This window comes from Pongo abelii, chromosome 2 (genome assembly GCF_028885655.2).
Source record: "Pongo abelii isolate AG06213 chromosome 2, NHGRI_mPonAbe1-v2.0_pri, whole genome shotgun sequence".
In the NCBI taxonomy this organism is placed as follows: domain Eukaryota; kingdom Metazoa; phylum Chordata; class Mammalia; order Primates; family Hominidae; genus Pongo; species Pongo abelii.
Genome location: NC_085928.1, coordinates 13,361,183 through 13,381,599, shown reverse-complemented (window position 1 = coordinate 13,381,599; position 20,417 = coordinate 13,361,183). Strand labels below are relative to the sequence as shown.

General features: G+C 44.2%; 1 protein-coding gene across 24 annotated transcripts in view; it reads left to right on the top strand.

Moving 5' to 3' along the window:
- Positions 1–20,417, top strand: part of KALRN (kalirin RhoGEF kinase) — a 687,608-nt gene that overhangs the window by 624,445 nt on the left and 42,746 nt on the right. For 10 of the 24 annotated variants that reach the window (XM_054551365.2, XM_054551362.2, XM_054551361.2 and 7 more), the window contains 8 exons: positions 1,120–1,170; positions 2,048–2,125; positions 6,610–6,795; positions 7,173–7,344; positions 11,793–12,031; positions 14,320–14,573; positions 18,145–18,268; positions 19,404–19,463. In XM_054551365.2, the coding sequence (XP_054407340.2) occupies positions 1,120–1,170; positions 2,048–2,125; positions 6,610–6,795; positions 7,173–7,344; positions 11,793–12,031; positions 14,320–14,573; positions 18,145–18,268; positions 19,404–19,463 (1,164 nt within the window). Of the gene's footprint in view, positions 1–1,119; positions 1,171–1,205; positions 1,287–2,047; positions 2,126–6,609; positions 6,796–7,172; positions 7,345–11,792; positions 12,032–14,319; positions 15,380–18,144; positions 18,269–19,403; positions 19,464–20,417 lie in introns of those variants that run through there. The other 14 variants (XM_054551371.2, XM_054551370.2, XM_054551369.2 and 11 more) reach the window with 5 other exon arrangements.

The following is a 20,417-nucleotide window of genomic DNA, read 5'->3' as shown; positions in this document are numbered from 1 at the left end:
GAGTGAACTACAAGGGAGAAAGAAAGGGAAAGGCAAGGCTTTAGAAATCTTAGATTAGTAATACCTAAAATTTGATTTTATATATATATATATAAAATCAATATATTTTATATATAATCAATATATATTATAAAGTATAACATATATGTATATATTTGAGGCAGGGTCTCACTCTGTCACCCAGGCTGCAGTGCAGTGGCACAGTCATAGCTCACTGCAGCCACAAATGCCTGAGCTCAAGCGATTCTCCCTTCTCAGCCTCCCAAATAGCTAGGACAACAGATGCATGCCATCATGCCTGGCTAATTTTTTATTTTTTTTGTAGAGACAGGGTCTCACTATGTTGCTCAAGCTGGTCTCAAACTCCTGGCCTCAAGCAGTCCTCCCACCTCGGCCTCCCAAAGTGTTGAGATTACAGGCATGAGCCACTGTGCCCGGCCTAATTATATTTTAAACAATGGCTTAACTTGATTCATCTTATGGAACTAGGAGGCTAAATAGAAAAGAGAGACTTAACTTTCCTTTCTCTTCTTTCTTGTCATAATCCCCCTTTCCTTTGTCTTCCCTCCTTCTCACTCTTCCTTCTCCCATAGCTTTGAAATTTTGAGGCTGGGTGCAGTCGCTCACGCCTGTAATCCCAGCACTTTGGGAGACCAAGGCAGGTGGATCACCTGAGGTCAGGAGTTCGAGACCAACCTGGCCAACATGGCGAAACACGTCTCTACCGAAAATACAAAAATTAGCTGAGCATGGTGGCACTTGCCTGTAATCCCAGCTACTCAGGAGGCTGAGGCAGGAGAATCGCTTGAACCTAGGAGGCACAGGTTATAGTGAGCCGAAATTGCACCACTGCACCCCAGCCTGGGCAACAGAGAGACTCTGTCTCAAAAAAAAAAAAAAAAAAAAGAAAAGAAATTTTGAATATTCTGGGTGTTCTCTCTATGTTATTACATCTTACATGACTCATAATTTCATTTCTCGGCTACTCTAAACCATTGCCACTTCTGCTGGGAAGGAAAGTCTCCAGGGTGTTATTGTATTTTTATGATAAGTTTTTTCCCAGCTATTTTACTAATTTTACCCCTTCCCACACTCTTCCCTGCTTCCCCTACTTGTTAGGACTTCCTGAGATACAGTGAGAAGGCTGGTTTGGAGTGTTCAGATATCGAGGTGAGTTTTCTGCTTGTAATGCTTGCTGTTCTTAGGGACCATATTGGATATCTTTCTCTAGAGGGGAAAAGATTGTCTCAGGAGGACCATGGATCCAGGTGGACCCCTCTCAGACAGTAAGAGGCTCTTGTAAACAGCTTTGTACCTGCTTGAGGAATGGCAAGTGTTAACACAGTGTTTCCTAGAACTCAAGAAATCTGTCCTGGGGTGGACTAGAGCTTAGCCCTACTGGTGTTCTTTTGGCTCCTGGTGACACATAGTGGGAAAGGGTAACCCCTTAATATCCTTCAGAGATTAGACGTAAGTTGCACAAAAGCCTCAGTATGCAATTTTATTCTTGAAGGCAAGTATTATTTGAGTCAAACATATAAAGTATTCCATTTTCACCTCCCTGTCCAAACCCTGCAGACTACTTCCAAGTGAAGTCCTTTGAGACAATGTCACCATGGGATTATTTTAAGCCAGAGAGGTTACAGACCATTCTGACAGATAATTTTAGTTTAAAACCTCTAGTGTTTCACAAGCCAGGCTAAGCTGTTGCCTGGGCAGCCAGGAAGCAACAGAGAGAAGAAAGAAAATCTGAGAAGGCAAGGGAATTGATGAACAAAAACAGGAAGGTAGGGAAAGGAGGGGCTGAGTAATATTCCCCCAACATATGGTCAGTGACTGACATGGAGCCCCTGTGCTGAGGACCAACACCCTCCCTCTAGAACAGAAAGCCCCACACTCTCTGAGAGTGGACAGCCAGAACCAGCATCCCTTCCTAGAATAAAGGAGCCACCAGAGATGAAGTCCCTGTTTTCCAGCACTGAATTACCAAGAGCTTCCTGCCTGAGTGCTGTTCTCCCTCCTGAGTAACAGTTGTTCTTTCCCACAGAAAGCAGTGGAGTTAATGTGCCTTGTTCCCAAACGCTGCAATGACATGATGAATCTAGGACGTCTGCAGGGCTTTGAGGTGAGTCTTTAAGAATGCATCTAAGCCCACTCTCTCCAGGACAGTAGGAGTCCAGACTGTTGCGGCTTCCTCCCCTTGAAGCCTTGTTTCCTGCCTCTGCCTCCTTCACTCATCACTATGCCTTCATACCCGGGCCCCTCTGGTTCACAGTCCTGGAAGATGCATCTCTTTAGGAAGTCCAGCAGTAGGGAGGTCATAAGAACTTACAGAGCATTTGGCCAAACCAAAGTCAGAATTCCAAGGAGATTGGAAAGACCCAGAATTCTTTTTTTTTTTTTTTTTTTTGAGACAGGGTCTTGCCCTGTCACCCAGGCTGGAGTGCAGAGTGGTGCAATCCTGGCTTACTGCAGCCTCAGCCTCCTGGGCTCGAGCAGCCATCCCACCTCAGCCTCCTGAGAAGCTGGACTCCAGGCACACACCACCATACCTGGCTTATTTTTAAATATTTTTTGTATTATGAAGATGGGGTTTTGCCATGTTGCCAGGCTAGGAAAGACCCAGAGTTCTTTATGAGTGTTTAGACCTGATAGTGACCTCTTCCTTTCCCTTATTGATTGATAAATGCAAGGACTGTGAGTGATAGCAGGACTATGTGATAGAAGTGGAATTAGGCAGGAGAATGGAACACCTGTTTTTTGAGAAGGTGGTTGTGGCTTTTTAGTTAAATGAATAGTTAAAACTCTAAAACATTACAGTACAAAGTTCTGTTATTTGAAGAGAGGAATCAAGTCTGCAGGGAAATGGCTGTGTCCCGAAGATTTTGGTTTAAGTGAATATACAAGTTTACTAGGGCTGCCAAAACAAAGTACCATAAATTGGGCAGCTTAAACAACAGAGATTTATTGTCTCACATTTCTAGAGGCTAGAGGTCTGAAATCAAGGTACTGTCAAGTTGATTCCTCCTGAGAGCTGTGAGGGAGGGGTCTGTCCCAGGCCTTTCTCTTTGGCTTGTAGATGGCTGTCTTTATGTTCACATGGCATTCTCCCTGTAGCTTCACATTCCCTTCCCTCTGTGTTATCTCTGTGGCCAAGTTTCCTTTTTTTTTTAAACAGAGTTTTGCTCTTGTTGCCCAGGCTGCAGTGCAGTGGCGACAAAACCTCCTCCTCCTGGGTTCAAGCGATTCTCCTGCCTCAGCCTCCTGAGTAGCTGGGATTACAGGCATGTGCCACCACACCCGGCTAATTTTTTGTATTTTTAGTAGAGACGGGGTTTCTCCATGTTGGTCAGGCTAGTCTCAAACTCCCGACCTCAGGTGATCTGCCCGCCTCGGCCTCTCAAAGTGCTGGGATTATAGGCGTGAGCCACCACGCCGGGCCGTTTCCTTTTTTTTAATAAGGACATCAGTCATATTCTATTAGGGCTTACTGGCATGACCACTTCACTTTAACTTGATTGCCTCTGTAAAGACCCCATTTCCCAATAAGGTCACATGCTGACATTCTGGGACTTTAGGGGCTAGGACTTCAACATAGGAATTGATGGGGGCATGGAGGGAGAGAAAACACAATTCAGCCCATAACAGTGAACCTTTGAAGAGGAAATTGACTTTCTAATTTAAACTTAATAACTGACTGTTATTAATGTATATCCAAACCTAATAAATTAACCACACACAATATGTTTTTAAGATTAATATGATAAAATTGGAACTGACACAATTATTGATTGGTACCTAGTAGTTGTTGATCCCCTTAGAGAAAGATGTGGATCTTTTATTTCCCAGCAGTTTGAAACCTAAGCTTTCATTATTCCTTTTTGGGCCAAAGGGATTCCTAGAATTTGAGATAATTCAGAAATAAATAGCTTTTTTTTTTTTTCTGGCTAAACTAGAATGAAATAGATACAAGACAGAGATATAGTTGACTCATACTGATACCACTGTGTGAGTAATTTAGGGGATAGTATATTTAAGTTTGCTTTCATGCATTGGATTCATGACATTCTTGAGCCAAATTCTCTTCTCCTCCTTGCCCTTTCAGCCCATCACATGTGTCCCTGTCTGGTTTTCATGCTTTGCTGTGACAGGAACTATGTGGATGGTTTTCTTTGCTGTGCATTTTTCATAGGCTGTTGGTCTTCCAAAGCAGGCTGGAGACATTAGTGTAAGCAGGGTTACTCGGCAGACACACACTGAGTTCTTAACCATTTTTCTTCAGTCATACTGGGTGGAGTTTTATACTTTTTCACTTGGCATTACGTCAGGTCTGAGGCTATACTGAACAAACCAAGAGATCCCTTTTGCTCTTCAACCTTGAAGACCCCATGTTTTCTGAACAGGAGTCTAACTGTGCTTCTCTGGGTCTCTGGAGGAAGTGACCACTGGCAGGAGGAGTGGCGTCTGATTGTGCTGTCTATCCCAAGTTAAACTTCACAGGAGCTGTGTTGTACATGTGAGTGTGTGTGTGTGTGTGTGTCCATATAAGGGCACCCACAAGCACAGAATCAAGCTTTTTGTTTTTTTTTTTGAGACAGAGTCTTGCTCTGTCACCCAGGCTGGAGTGCAGTGACATGATCTCAGCTCACTGCAACCTCTGCCTCCTGGGTTCAGGCGATTCTCCTGCCTCAGCCTCCCAAGTAGCTGGGATTACAGGCAGGCGGTGCCACGCCCAGCTAATTTTTGTATTTTTAGTAGAGACGGGATTTTACCATGCTGGCCAGGCTGATCTCGATCTCCTGACCTGGTGATCCACCGGCCTCGGCCTCCCAAAGTGCTAGGATTACAGGCATGAGCCACTGCACCCAGCCCAGAATCAAGCTTTTAAATTAAGCACTGCTGTCTCTTGTTTTTGTCAAGCCACCAGAACCTCCTTTTTCCATTCCTTCAGCTAACTGGGAAGAACAGTGAGCATGTGTCTATTCCCTCAGCCCATGGCTTTGGGCTTGAGAGAAGTTAGAGCCTCCTCTTTTAAATTCCCCCCCACTTTCAGATCCTCTGGCTTTCCCTTTGGTGCTGGCCGAGTTATAACCCATGAGAGGTTCTTGTGTAATATTAATAGAGCTTTCCTGGCTAGCTGGTCATTGGCTTAATATTAACTTTAGACCAGAGTAGAGATAAGCCTGTTTGGCTGCTGACATTGGCAGTAAGGAGCCATGATCCAAGCAGAGGGCAGGCACTTCTCAGGAACACAAAAGAAAAATGACCCCTCTGCTGGGTAGTGTTTGAAATAAGGCATCACATGAAGGGAATTGCCACATTTGTGCCAAAGGGCAGAGTTGTCGCCTGAGAAAGAGCACCTGCATTTCAGAGGAGGCCCTCTGATTGCTCTCTCTGATGTCAGGGTCTTCTTGTTGTGAAGCAATAGAAATGCAAGGTGCTCTGACAGAGTCTGGGAAGACTTTCTGGGTTGGGCCGTATTCCCTTTGAAGCTGTGAAGATGTCTCCAAAAATCTCATTAGAAACTGGCAAACCAAATAGGTTCTACCTCCTCAGCTAGATGTCAGGTGGCCTAGTAGCTGGAATCATTTTTATTTTTTTTATTTTATTAATTTTTGAAAGTTTATTTATTTATTTATTTATATACAGAATCTCACTCTGTTGCCCAGATTGGAGTGCAGTGGTGCAGTTTTGGCTCACCACAACCTCTGCCTCCCAGGTTCAAGTGATCCCCGTGCCTCAGCCTCCTAAGTAGCTGGGACTACAGGCACACGCCACCACACCCAGCTGATTTTTATATTTTTAGTAGAGATGAGGTTTTGCCATGTTGGGCAGGCTGGTCTTGAACTCCTGACGTCAGGTAATCCACCTGCCTTGGCCTCTCAAAGTTCTGGGATTACAGGCATGAGCCACTGCATCCACCCTGGAGTCATTTTTAGAAGAATCACAGAACCCAGAAAAGTATCTACCAGCTTATAAAATATGAAGACCTATCTATAGTACCCCCAACTTTACCTGTTGGCCTATAACTAGAAACTAAGATTTCAGAATTTCCCCGTCCTAAAATAATTGAAGAAGAGAGGGGAGTGACTTATCAGAGTATCTGTGGTCCTGCCTTCATCACTTCCCTTGTCTACAGGTGAGTTCAAGGTTGGTGGCCATGAGAATGCCCTTGGTCCTTGGCCCATACTGCAAAGGAACCAGGCAGGCACAGTTCTCAGAGCTCTGAGGATGGAAAGGCCACTTCTAGCTCCAAGTGTCACCTACTTTCTATTGTCCTTTCAATAAAAAACAAGAAGGGCCAGGATTATGACTTTTCTGCTAATAATATTACCTTCCTGCCTTCTGGCATTTTCCTGGAGCTGTTTCTCAGTGGTTCCGCAGCTTGCTTTCCCTTTCCCTCCAGGGCCCTGGTGTGAACAGGAAAGTGGCCAAGGTCGGCCCCTGGATGAGTGGGTGGGTCCTAATTCAGTCTCTTCCTAGAGCCCTGAGGCTTTTGTTGTCAGATCTGTTGCCCATATCCCCAGATGGGGAGGTTCTGTGGACCCAGAGGGCAGTGGCCCTCTCCCCATTTTTCATTCACTTCACCCCAGCCCGTCTTTCCTTCAGGGCACCCTGACTGCTCAGGGGAAGCTGCTGCAGCAGGACACATTCTATGTGATCGAGCTGGATGCGGGCATGCAGTCCCGGACCAAAGAGAGGCGCGTGTTCCTCTTCGAGCAGATTGTCATCTTCAGTGAACTGCTCAGGAAGGGATCCCTCACCCCTGGCTACATGTTCAAAAGGAGCATCAAGGTGAGGATCCCAATGGTGATGAGAAGAGGCAAGGAAGAGCCCAGTTCTTGGGAGCTGCTTCCCTAAGACGAGGCACTGGAGTTGCGACATCCAGAACCGTGAAGATCTTTCAGCCTAATAACATTCGGTCATGGAGGTTGAACAACAGTGATTATCTGTGAGCTGAAGTGACAGGCTGAGCCAGTCTCCAGCATGATCCTGCAGGTTCCCTGGGATCGTGTCACTCACCCAGAGACAAAAACCTAAGTGCTGTCCTGCTAGATCCAGTGCAAAATTTGGAAGCTTGTCCTGAAATAGAAACTTTGAGGAACAGTAATATGTTGCTGATTTTTAAAAAATCTCTTAAATGTAAAAAGGATAAACTTGTTTTCTTCCAGATGAATTACTTGGTCCTGGAGGAGAATGTGGACAATGATCCCTGCAAGTTTGCACTCATGAACAGGGAGACTTCTGAGAGGGTCATTCTGCAAGCCGCCAACGCTGACATCCAGCAGGCCTGGGTGCAGGACATCAATCAAGTCTTAGAAACACAGCGAGACTTTTTGAATGGTGGGTGCTGGGCTTGGTTTCTTGCAGGGCTATGTCAGGGGACTTCACAACCTCTGAGCTTCCTTGGGTCTGGGTTCATGTTGAGTTATGAACCCAGATCACATTTCATAGGAACTCCAACTTCATCGTTTTCAGAAACACTTTAGAATTTTTCTGAATCTGAATACACAAGCACAACAGATAGGGTATGAAAAAGAAGCTCCATCTTTCTGATAGAAGAGATTTCGCTTATAGGACACAGGATATATGTCTTGTGACAATCACTACCACCTGGTACTAATTTGGGCAAAAGTCTGAGATAGGCCCATCCTTTGTGTCTAAGGGACCAGGGCTGGCTAGAAATGACATGTGTTTTTCCACTTTTCACAGCTTCTCTAGTGTTAACTAGAGATAAATGAGAGTTTGGCCAATCAGGTCAAATCCCTCCTCTGCTCCCAACAGTGTGAGAGCCTACATAAGCCACGTTGCTAGCCAACCTTACCCCTTTTAAATGAGAGATGATTGCTAACTTTCAATTTCTGTAATACCCTGAAACTTCCTAGAAGAAAATTTGTGGTTACACAGAGGGTGTAGCTCTTTGTGGCCTTTGCAGGAGCTCCCTCATGGGTGGTGTGAACTGGAGTGAAGCAGAGTTGCCACTTTGTATATATCTCTTTATTTTTTCCCCTGCTGGGGTTTTCTTCACACTGAGCTTGGCATGGGAAAGGCATATGCGATTTTAAGCTAGTGGCTGATCTCTGCTGACTTGGTTAGCTCAGAAGTCTAACCAAGCAGAAATAGAGCTTGAAGTTGAATGCAAAATGTAACTAGTAATGAAGTAAACCTGAAGACTCAGAAAACACATGTGCCTGTATAGACACACACACACACACACAACCACCTTTGGGTATACCACCTCTTCCTGCCTATCCTGAGATCTGTACTACATGGCCATGTGTGCTCACATGAGTGCACACACAGGTACACACATGTACACACATACAGGCCCATCCTCAGATGTGTCACCTTTTCATGCCAGTACTAGGATCTGGACTCTTTCAAATGATCCAAATACAGCATTTTCTGGTTGTCTAGAATGGAACTGAATGCTGAAGGGAAAGATAAAAGGTGACATATGAGTTGAGGACCTTGAGGAGGTCATGACATTTCTCTGGGCCTTGTGGCTGGTTTTGTGAAAAAGAGAGTTCAGGTAGATCTACTCTGCCCATGCTGGCATGCTCCGTGATGGGCCAGTCTTCCTGGAAGCAGGAAACCTGGCATCCTCCCTACAATATCAGCTTCCCTATATTATAAGGGATTTAGCACAGTGTTCTAAAGACAAATAGAAGGAGATCGTGTAACAGGATGCCATGACTTTTTAAGATAGAACATGAGACTTCAAAGCAATTTTGCACTTACAAAAAGTATTTTTGGGCCAAGCTCCTGGCCCTCAACTGTAAAAAAATTTTGGTGAAAAACAACTAGACTAAGTGATCTCTAGGATTCTTTTCACTCTAAAACATCTAAAATTAAACACCAGCCCAGCCCTGAGGGATGGTAATGAAAGTTTTATATGGCTTATGATTTCTGAATATATGACTTAGAATGAATACTTTTGTTGATAAAATAATTTTATGCAAAAATGTGTGCATATATAAAATATATCTGTTTAAATTGCATTCTATTAATTAGGAGTTTCTGATTCTAAGCTGAAATTAGGAATTTTAAAATTCATCAATTTGGGACAAAAGAAAAATAAGGTACAACAGTAAGTTGAAACAAGAAGTTATTGACGTAACAATAATGGCTCCCGTGTATTGAATCCTTGCTCTGTGCCAGGCACTATGCTAAGCATTTTACATGGTTTTTCACATTTAATCCTCACGTCAACATGGAGAGGTAAGTACTATTGTCCTACTTTTTTCAAGTGAGGAAAAGGAGACTCAGAACTTGTCCAAGGTCGCAGAAACAGTAAGCGATAGAAACAGGACTTGAATCCACAGCTATAGGACTTCAAATTAAGGTTGTGAACCACAAAACTGCAGTATAGGTGCTAGTGTTAGGGCGCTCATTTATTTAATTATGATCTCCCTAGCAACCAAATTGAACAAAGAAACAGGATCAGACGTAAGACACTGTATTGATCAGTCAAAAACAAACCCTGTAGGGGATGCACAGTTTTCTTGATTCTGAGAACTAAGTTATGCAAATGGAGGCTGGTGAAAGAATACAGGTTATCCATTTAGCTTATTTAAGAAGACATTCTGTTTTCAAATGTTTTAGCACAATTATTGTAAATAACCAGGTAATATCACAATTCCATATGATAGGAATTGATTCATAAAATCAGTTTGATAAGGCCTACTTTATAACTCTGCTATGTACTTAGAACTTGGAACTGTATTTATTTAGGCATAGCCAATGATTCAGACCTTTACTTGGTTCCAAGAGACCTTTCTCCTAATGAATCATGGAGATATAGTCAGCCCTTGGTATCCACAGGGAATTGGTTCCAAGACCTCCCGAGGATACCAGAGTCTGTGGATGATCAAGTCCCTTACATAAAATGGCATAGTGTTTGCATATGACCTGTGTACATCATCCTGTGTACTTTAAATCATCTCTAGATTGTTTATAATACCCAATATAATGTACATGCTATGTAAATGATTGTTATACTATATTGTTTATGGAATGACAAGAAAAAAAACTCTGTACATGTTCAGTACAGACCACAACCATCCTTTTTTCCCCCATATATTTTCTTTTTCTTTTTCTTTTTTTTTTTTCTTTTTTTGAGACGGAGTCTCGCTCTGTCGCCCAGGCTGGAGTGCAGTGGCACAATCTCAGTTCACTGCAAATCTCCACCTCCTGAGTTCAAGTGATTCTCATGCCTCAGCCTCCTGAGAAGCTGGGATTACATGTGTATGCCACCAATACAAAAATACAGCAATGCTAATTTTTGTATTTTTAGTAGAGACAAGGTTTTGCCATGTTGGCCATGGCTGGTCCTGAACTCCTGGCCTCAAGTGATCCACCCGCCTTGGCCTCCCAAAGTGCTGGGATTACAGGCATGCGCCACTGTGCCTGGCCCTTCCCATATATTTTCAATCCACATTTGGTTAAATCCATGGCTGTGGAGCTCACAGATACAGTGGGCTGACTGTATTACTGAACTAGGTTATCATCTCCTAAATACTTAATGCCACAAAACGCTCCTCAGTGAGAGAGGCAGTGCTGTGGTGGGCCTGTTATTACTTTGACACATACAAGAGACAAGGATGTGATGATGGAGCAGGGTCAGGCTTCTACTTACAGAGATGTATGCAGGCATCTCAGAGCCAATCTTTCCTTCTGAGACCTCAAGTAGAAAGGAAGTGTGACCCTGTGTTGAGTCCTGTTGAGGTATGTACCTATCACAGTAGAAATATCCTTATAATTGAGAAGTTCTCTTGGCCCCAGCTGTTAACCCACTTAAATAGCTGTTACAGTGCAAACTGATATAAATGACATAATTGGCCAACCCTTGAAGTCATTCTTAAAGAATTGGACCTGTATGGCATTTGCCTGGCTCTCTCTCTTTAATTCTCAGACCTTGCAACCTCGTTACCTTAAACTCAATAAAACAAAGCTCCAGTCTTCTCCTTCACATCAGCTTTTTCTCCTGTCTTCTGAGTTCCACTGACTGCCATCCTGCGAGTCTCCAAACCTGAGCCATCCTCGATTCTTGCATTGCTTTTCCCACCTAGGCTGTCACAGTCTCATCTCTCCCGACCTCACCACGCCCACATCCATCCCACATCCCACTGGTCCCACTGTCCTAGACCTTCTGCCTCTCGCTTTTACCATTCCATGGCTTCTGAATTAGACAAGAAGCCTTCTGTCTCATCCTCTCCAGTCCCTCCTCCTAACCACTACAAGGTCAGTGTTCCTCAAATGTCGCTCTCTGATGATAGAATCTCAATTTAAAGCTTTAAAGTTCATTCCATCCAATTACTTTTCATGACCTTCAGAATTCAGTCCAGACTCATTGGCCTCACTTTCTAGACTTTTCATACCATGGCACTTCCCACCTCACAGTCCCTTCTCATTTCCTCTTCCTCCTAGACATTCTTGACTACTTCTTGTTCCCCTCACCAACACATCACACTTGCTTCCTTCCTACAGCCTAAGTGCCAGAGTCTGGCCACAGCTCTCTTCCGAAGCTCTTTGTTATTACCACCACACACATATCACAGAGCCTTCTCTCTCTTTGCACAACCCTTGGCACCTCACATATGGCGCCATTTTGTTTTTTGTATTTTCATTATTTAGGTAGATGTCTTAGTTCTCCCATTGCCTTAAAAACAAGGGTAATGTTTTTCTCACTTATCCACACGATGCCTAACACAAAGCCTTGGACCTAAGAGGCCTCTAAATCCTTGTGGGATTCCCAAAGCTTAGAGTAACCACCTGCTCTTATCCCACAGCACTGCAATCGCCCATTGAGTATCAACGGAAAGAAAGGAGCACAGCCGTGATGAGGTCTCAACCTGCCAGGCTTCCCCAAGCCAGCCCCAGGCCCTACTCCTCTGTTCCTGTGGGCTCAGAGAAGCCCCCAAAGGGCTCCAGCTATAACCCACCTCTGCCTCCCCTGAAGATATCTACCTCCAATGGCAGTCCAGGGTTTGAATACCACCAGCCTGGGGACAAGTTTGAAGCCAGCAAGGTAAGTGACAACTCATTACTCCCACCCTTGTCACTGCGAGGGCACAGCCTCAGGGGTTACTTTAGGAGGAGAAAGAGTCTCGGTCTGTTGCCCAGGCTGGAGTGCAATGGCACCATCTCAGCTCACTGCAACCTCCGCCTCCCAGGTTCAAGCGAATTCTCCTGTCTCAGCCTCCCAAGTAGCTGGGACTACAGGCGCCCTACCACACCCAGCTAATTTTTGTATTTTTAGTACAGATGGGGTTTCACCATGTTGGCCAAGCTGGTCTCAAATTCCTGGCCTCAGGCGATATGGCCACTTCAGCCTCCCACAGTGCTGGGATTACAGGTGTGAGCCACTGCACCTGGCCAGGAAGTAGCATCTTTTAATGCTTGCTGATTATTTTAGCAGGAACAGCACACTAAGTACAGTCTAGTCTCAATTATGTTTTCCTTTCCCTATAAATTGGGTGAGTTATACCAGTTCCCTGTGGCATAAATCATCATAAAAATGGATGATTTTTTCTAAATAGAATAGTTGTAGTGTGGATCATCGTCATCTAAAAGTCACAGCTGTAGTGTTTGACATCTTAAAAAGAGATCACCCTTTCTAATGATGATCTGCCTTGAGCACCTACTGAAAGAAGTTCCCAGTTCTTCACCATCCATTGGCTGATGTGGAAGGGAAGTCGATCATCAGTGTGTGAATGGGGGAAGTCTGACTTGGATTGAATGTTTGTCGTCGATAATCCACAATTCAAACATTACCATAAGGAGAGTCAAAGACTCAACCATAGACTTAGTCTACACAGCTATTTTGCCCCTACAAGGTAGGTGGAACAGGAGAGAAATGGGAAAAGTGCTAGATTAGGAATCAGGCAAACCTGGTTGCTATTCCCAATGCTGCAACTCACTTGCTTTAGAACCTTAGCAAGTTAGTTAACCTCATTAGGCCTCCATTTTCTCTAGAACTCAGTGGCTCTATGAATAGGAACACTTACATTTTTTATATGCATGTTTCAATTTTATAGTTTTATTTCTCCCCAAAATTATTAGTTTATATTGGTTATGTTGCAAAATTATTAGTGTCCAAGTTCAATCTTGTATTAGAGTAACTATACTGATTTGTTCCATCACATCACCTGGAAATGATTTTCCACCTTAAAAAACAATCCTGCCTTTGTGAGTAAGTTGAAGTCACTTTGGCATTTTGTCAAATATATTGGGCCAGATGCGCTGGCTCACACCTGTAATCCCAGCACTTTGGGAGGCCAAGGCAGGCGGATGGCTTGAGCTCGAGAGCTCAGAGCTCAAGCCCAGCCTGGGAAACATAGCAAGAACTCATCTCTAATAAAACTTTTTAAAAAAAAAATTAGCCAGGCACGGTAGCATGCACCTGTTGTCCCTGAGGCAGGAGAATCGCTTGAGCCTGGGAAGCAGAGGCTACAGTGAGCTATGACTCTGCCACTGCACTCTAGCCTAGGTGACATAGCAAGACCCTGTCTCAAAAACAAACAAACAAAAAGAAAGTATATACTGAAGAATTTGTATGTATATCCTGTATGTATATACATATAGAATATATATGTATATACTGAAGAATTTCTGGCTCTTACCATGCTCTATGAGGCAGCCAGTCCTCCTTGGAAAGTTACAAGTCTGTCTAGAGGCAGCTGCCCTGAAATAGACTCACATGAAAAGGTCATGGGCAGCATCTCTTGTATTAATGAGTAGGGGAGGGTACCTGGTGCCTGCAGGAAGTTGGGTAAGGGTAGGTTATGGCCTTGCCTTTGAATTGGGCAGAGGTGTCATTCTTAGTCCTGTCTCAAAGAGGGTCAGAATATACAGTAAAGCCAACGCACTTTCAAAAAGAGAAAAATTTAATATCAAACAATCCATGTTCTTTCCATTGAAGGATTGTGACCCCTGACATGACCCTTGCCCTGACCTCACTCTGCCCAGGTGCTTACATTTCCCTATGCTAGTGCCAGGTTCTTCCTTTCACTTGTAAGAGAATGCTGGCAGGAAGGTTGTATGCTGGGAAGGAGCTTCCAGGTCGAAGGCGTGTTTATACCTTTATGTAGGGTGGAGCCTATTCACCCTGGATTATAATATTGTTGAAACATTGCTATTAAAAAATATATATTCAGAGCACTTTTATTAATATTATGTCATTACTCAAGAGAGAATGCTGCCCGCTGCCTACCCTGCTGGTGGGAGATTTGGCCTTGAACCACCGGGTAGGGTGCAGAGCAAGCCCATGTGAACTAGCGTCCTTGTGTTTGTGCCCTTCTCACCCTTATCTCCCAGCAGAACGACCTGGGAGGCTGCAATGGGACCTCGTCCATGGCCGTGATCAAAGATTACTATGCACTGAAGGAGAATGAAATCTGTGTGAGCCAAGGTGAGGTGGTCCAGGTCCTCGCCGTCAACCAGCAGAACATGTGTCTGGTGTACCAGCCTGCCAGCGACCATTCCCCTGCAGCCGAGGGCTGGGTCCCAGGCAGCATCCTGGCGCCCCTCACCAAAGCCACAGCAGCAGAAAGTAGTGACGGGAGCATCAAGTAAGTGCCTCGTTGGCTTCCCCGGGAGAGGAGTATGAGGATTAAAAATATTCAGAAACAAACAAAGGAACACAAAAATGCAAACACACAGTAGGGAATTACTGCTGCTTATTCTCAACAGTGCCACGGAACCAGTGTTTGAGTGCTGGCACCATATGCAGCATGGGGCATCCAGGCTGGAGTGGTCCAGTTTTTTTGTTGGTGGTGGTGATGATTTTTCTTTCCTTTTGGTTTATAATTTTCTGTTCATTTTTCCCCCTTTTCCCCCCCATTCATTAAGAACCCTGCTGAAACCCTAGGTGACAAAAGGTGTGCTTTCTGTTGCCACATTTGACCCACCACAGGACTCACTGGACTGGACTTCTATTTATATTGTATTAAGTAACTGATATATATATATTTTTTTGATTGACACCAAAAAATTACCTTGGCACAAATGCCAGACCTGTGAAGGTCAGAGGCCCGCTGCTTCTCCCAGGAGGGAGGGAATTTTTGGTTGTCTGTGGCAATTCCTCTGTACAGATTGTAACTTTTTAAAAATTCCCCTTCACCCCCTCACTTGAATATATGTTCATAGTAATTTGTAAGATACTTCTTTTCCTTATTTTGGTTGCAAAGACCCTTCCGAACACATTCCTGTATAAAGTATTTTGCACTATTTAAAGAAACCCATATGGATGAAGTCAGGTTGTGCAATATGATGGCGTCACAGTGCTCATCGTTGTACCTGTAATGTAACTAATCAGTTTAAATGTACTATTTTAAATATGTAAAATAAATTTTCACCATGAGCATGTTTTAATGAAGTTAAAGACTAGTTGACCCTTTTTCCCCCATTTCCCTATTCTTGGACTTTCAAATGTGCAAACGATTCTTCCTCTTTTCCTCTTCTTTTTTTTTTTTCCTTTTCTATATTTTAGGGTTTGGGTGAATGCATTGGCATTTTTTTTCTCCTACACCAAAAGTACTTTTGTTGCTAAAGTTCTGACCCTGGCCTTCCCTCCTAAACAGCCCGTGTTGATTTTCCCTAACCTCTGAGATGAGGGAAGGTACAGATTTGATGCTGTCCAACTGGTTCCCTGCAGCTGGGCAGCCCTGAGGTGCTGATGTCAATTAATGACCAGAGTAGAAGGCAGTGTTTGGCTGGCATTCCCTGCTGCTTTCCCTGCTGCATGGTGATCCATGGAAGACATGGTGCAGGGGGCTCCCATGAGCTATCTGAGCAGTGGCACCAGCAGAACTACACTGCTTTGGCCCTCTCTCTAGGTCAGGGGATAGCAGCTACTGACATCCCCCTGGCCTCACTAGGTAACCACAAGCCCAACCAAAAATCCACAGTGGCCCCTAAGGCACAATAGCCCCCATGCATTTTATCCTAAGTACACTTGTTTTGGGTGCCTTTTAGGTAAGCCTTGGGATAAAGGCCCTCAAAGCAGTGAAGTTTTTATTAATCAGGGGACTTGCAGAGCTAACTCTTAATGATTTATCCTCTAAATATCCAGGCACTAAACACTTCTTCCTCCCTACCTTTTGTTCTGTTGGCCACTTATCCATACCTTCCATGAGAGGGAAGGTAAAAGGATGTCAGACCGAGCAAAAGAGAGCAGATTGAAATACAAATGGGTCATTTTGATTTCTTGTCAGCCGCTCTTGCACAAGGGTTGGGGGTGTGTGTGGAGGGGAGCAGTGGACTGAAAGAGGTTGTCAGTATTTACCAGTGGAGGACACTCAGCACACCCTCCCCAAGGCCTGCCATAACCACAGGGGTCAGAGTTGGTTGTGATGCCTACAGGATAAACGTCACTGAAACCCTGTGTCCACATCAGTACCCGGGCTTGCAACCAAGAGATGGAAGCTCCCCAAACCATGATGACGAGTTCTTCTGGGAAGAAGAGTATGAAACCAAGCCTGTCCTGCCATTTATACTACTCTGAGTCTTCCTTCTGAACATGAAATGTTATTGCTCATATTTCTAGTTTTTCACCAAGCATATTAAATAACCCAGAGAGTTTAATAAATGTAGAAACACACCCCCACATGGACACACACATACACAGTGTGCTGCCTGCCCTGGGAATCCTTTCAGCAGGGATCTCCCTGACTCAAGTTGTTCTCAGAAGGAACCAGGGACATGGGTTTGGGAGTAAAGTTATCAAAGTCTGAAGTTAACAGGCTGATGCCATCTAAGATTAGCTTCTGTGGCTGGTTCTCACTTATACAACGGTTGGAGCAAGGTGCTGGTATGCAGGGGATAGTAGAGAGCCTGACTAGTTAGGAGATACAAGAGAAGGTCTGGGTTTTTGAAGGAGCCCACTTTCCCACAAGATTCAAGAATATTACTGTGATTGCTTTTTCCTGCTCAGAAGGTTGAACCTGTGTGTTAGGGGATAAATATTTTTGGAACACCTTCCTCAAAGTACCCTTAAAATCCTGATGTATGTGGAGTGTTTTGGAGGGATGCTCTGTATTTTGCAGCAGCTTCCTTTTCCTAAATCTCCTCTGCCTCTCTCCCGTAATGGACGCTCATCTCATGGAGCCCTGTCTGCATAGGCCCACCTTTGACAAGGAGATACTGAGGGGAAGCCACGTCTCACTTTTTCCAGACAACAATTAGAACTTCATTCAAGCTCTGTGACCTCACCTGAAACTGATGATGCCTGCTCAGGGTCACTGATGCTGTTTGTGACTTGGCTTTTGGTATCTCTGTCTTTGAGATCTGATATTTATGGAATGTAAGGGCTCTGCTCTGAGCTTGTCTTCATAGGTCTGTGAAGAAGTTGCTCCCAGGACCCTTTGTGGGAAGAAAGAAGTTAGGATGAAAGGCCTATTGAAAAGCCATTGCTGCTCTCACCTCCCTGGGAGCACACATTAGGTCTTGTCCCAACAGGGAAGCTCTAGGACCTCTACAGGCTGACAAAGCCATATATTCACAAACACTGAGTGATATGGAGAATATAGACCGAGAAACTCTTTGCCCTAAAATATCCAGGTAAATGAGTGGTGCTCAACTGTTTATTAAGCAAATGTCTGCCACAGAAAATCCTGTCTGATCAACATTGTTTGGGAGTGGCCCTGCCCAAATACAAATCATGAGGTAGAACTCTCAACATCATCCTTTTGGGTCTTTCTGTCTGGTCCTGGGAAAGTGTCAGTAGCATATGCATTCTAGAATATACTTCCCTTGTCTTTCCTATTCTACTCCTCACCTCCTTTCATCACCCATCCACCGTGCCCTTCTCAAGAGGAATTCCTCAGTCCTGTGAGGCATCACGGGTATGGTATACAAACTCCCTTGTTAGAGTTTAGTAACCTAGCATTCATATTTTCTTCAAATGCCGCAGTCAACCTTGCACATCTACCAGGGGAGGTCAGAGTTCATCCTGGTTCACTTCCAGTTGGAGGTGAGGTCAGCCGCCAGCCACCCTTGGAGCTGGTGTGCAAGTTTGGGGCCTCTGAAGCCCGGGCTTGATGGAGCACCTCACCTGCTGACTCACCCAAGGGTGGTGAGCCTGCCCTCCACCTCACTGTCCCTGACCTGCCATTTTGATTGGTGCATTTTTTGGTACAACAGGAAGTCATGTTCATGGCATACTCTACGCATGAGAAAGCGGGCGGAAGTGGAGAACACGGGTAAAAATGAAGCCACAGGGCCTCGTAAACCCAAGGATATTCTGGGCAACAAAGTCTCTGTTAAAGTGAGTAAGGTATTCCGGAGCTGCGTCCCCACCTGTCATCCACTCCCACCCTGCAGCATTCTCACAAGCCAATTTGGGTGGATGGGTTATTTTTTTTTTTCCCGGTATGGGGACCAGAGGGGAAGTAGTTTAGCAGGATTTTGCATGCAAGATCAATTTATTTTTTATCTTTTATTTCTCCTGGCAACTTCAATTCAAGTAAGTACCTTTTTTTTTCTTTTATACCTTTCTGTTTATACTGTGCAGATGTTTTGCAGCAAAATTATCTGCAGCATTCTCTTAAAAATGCAAGATGCTTGATTCATATTAAATTTCTCAAAGCTGCCATTCGGTACCCTAGGTTTGAGAATACACACAGGTTAAAGCAATTAGGGATGCCTTCCAAACCCCCAACCCTGTGAAGGCTGAGGTTTGGAATTTAAGGGCCACTGTGTCCTTAGTAAAGTTTCATTTCTTTTCCCCAGAGTTCAGACAACATCAACTTCAGGCCATTTTACTTGCGTGGACACAGTAGGGGGGCACATTGGTGAAGCCCAAATTATTTCTTTAAATAATCCATCTACTACTTTGAACTCATGAATTCTAAGCTTGGCAGACTCTTATTTACCCCCATCTTGAAACAATGTCATCTGCTTTCTTTAAATTGGAACCTCTGGAAAGATCTGCCAATGGACAATGGAAACTAGACACTGATTATTAGAGCACTAATTATGCTATAATGTGTGATCATCTACCTGGAACTTTGTTTCCCTTCCTTAGCAAAGTAAGAACAACTAAAACCCAGTCTAAGAGCTTTCTTGGGGAAAGGAAATTGTATGCTCTCCTTCACTCTCATCTGGGAAGTCCAGCCTCACAGAAGACAACAGTTTAAATTCGACAACACTCATGCTTCATTTTGCTTCCATTGCTGTTTCCCATGAGATAAGCAGTTGTACACAACCCCTGCCTCCTCTCCCTGAAAAGAGCATGCTGCTGCCCCTGGTGATTCTCACCCCCACTTTAAAAACACCTGGTTTTTTCTCTGCCCAAGATCCCATCGCCCATGCTTCTCTGAAGTTCTCCTCTCGCTCTAGCAAAAGCTACTTGGTTCTAACTGTGTTCTCTTTCTTCCCCCTTCCTCATGCTGCCAATCAAGGAGACGAACAGTTCCGAGGAATCAGAGTGTGATGATCTTGACCCTAATACTAGCATGGAGGTAGAAGCAGCTATTGTTGTCCTATTTCCTACAATGATTGCCTTTTTTGATGTGTTCTGTAACAGTGACCTTGCTAAAATGACCAGCCGTTCAAAGATAAATTGTGATGTTGGGGCATCTCTGGGTATCCCATCCCAGCTATAAAAGAAACAAACAGAAACATAATTCAGTTCAGTGTTGGTAGAAAACTCTACCTAGATTTTTTTAAAAACAAAAACTTGTTCTCTTGAATGCTTGCTAAATATTTTCTCCTTTGGCAGGTTTGACTTTATGTAGTAAATATCCAATTTCATTATTTGAAAGTTAGAACACATTTTTTCATGGAAAACAGCACTATAAAGAGTGGATGAGTCCCAGCTAAATGACAAGGACTCATTTCGTGTTTAGTTTCTCCCGCTTTTGTTTTCCCCTCCTCCGCTTCTTCTTTTTCTTTAGCCCTTTATCCTCTTCATCTTGCTCTTCTACTGGGTTTTATTCCCTGCTCAGTGTTCCAGAAAAATAACGGGTGAAGTATGGCACCTGGTTGCTATGTAGAGCTGATAGCAAATAAGGTGTAATTGTAGCAACTCCAGAGCACACTTCAGCCCAGTGCTGGGCCCGTGAGCAGTGGCTGTGCCCACCGTGTGAAGGAAAAGAAGCCCTGGGGAGGGCCTGTCTCCTGGAGCCACGGCAGAGGCCTCTCCAGAGATGGTGAGATGGAAACACTGCCCAGGGGATGTTTCTCGCACTCCAGGCTTACAGGGATGTGGAAGTGGAACCAACGCCTGTATCAACAAGAACATCCATTCCACTTCCAACTCCCAGTCTGTTGGGTTATAGAAACGTGGCTCTTACGTGGCTTGCCACTGAGTGACAACCATGATAAATTTACAAACCCTAGACAATGAGGGCAAACATGGAGCTGACTTTCCTTGCCATTTTATCATTCAGAGAATGTTTTTCTCCAGATGTGTG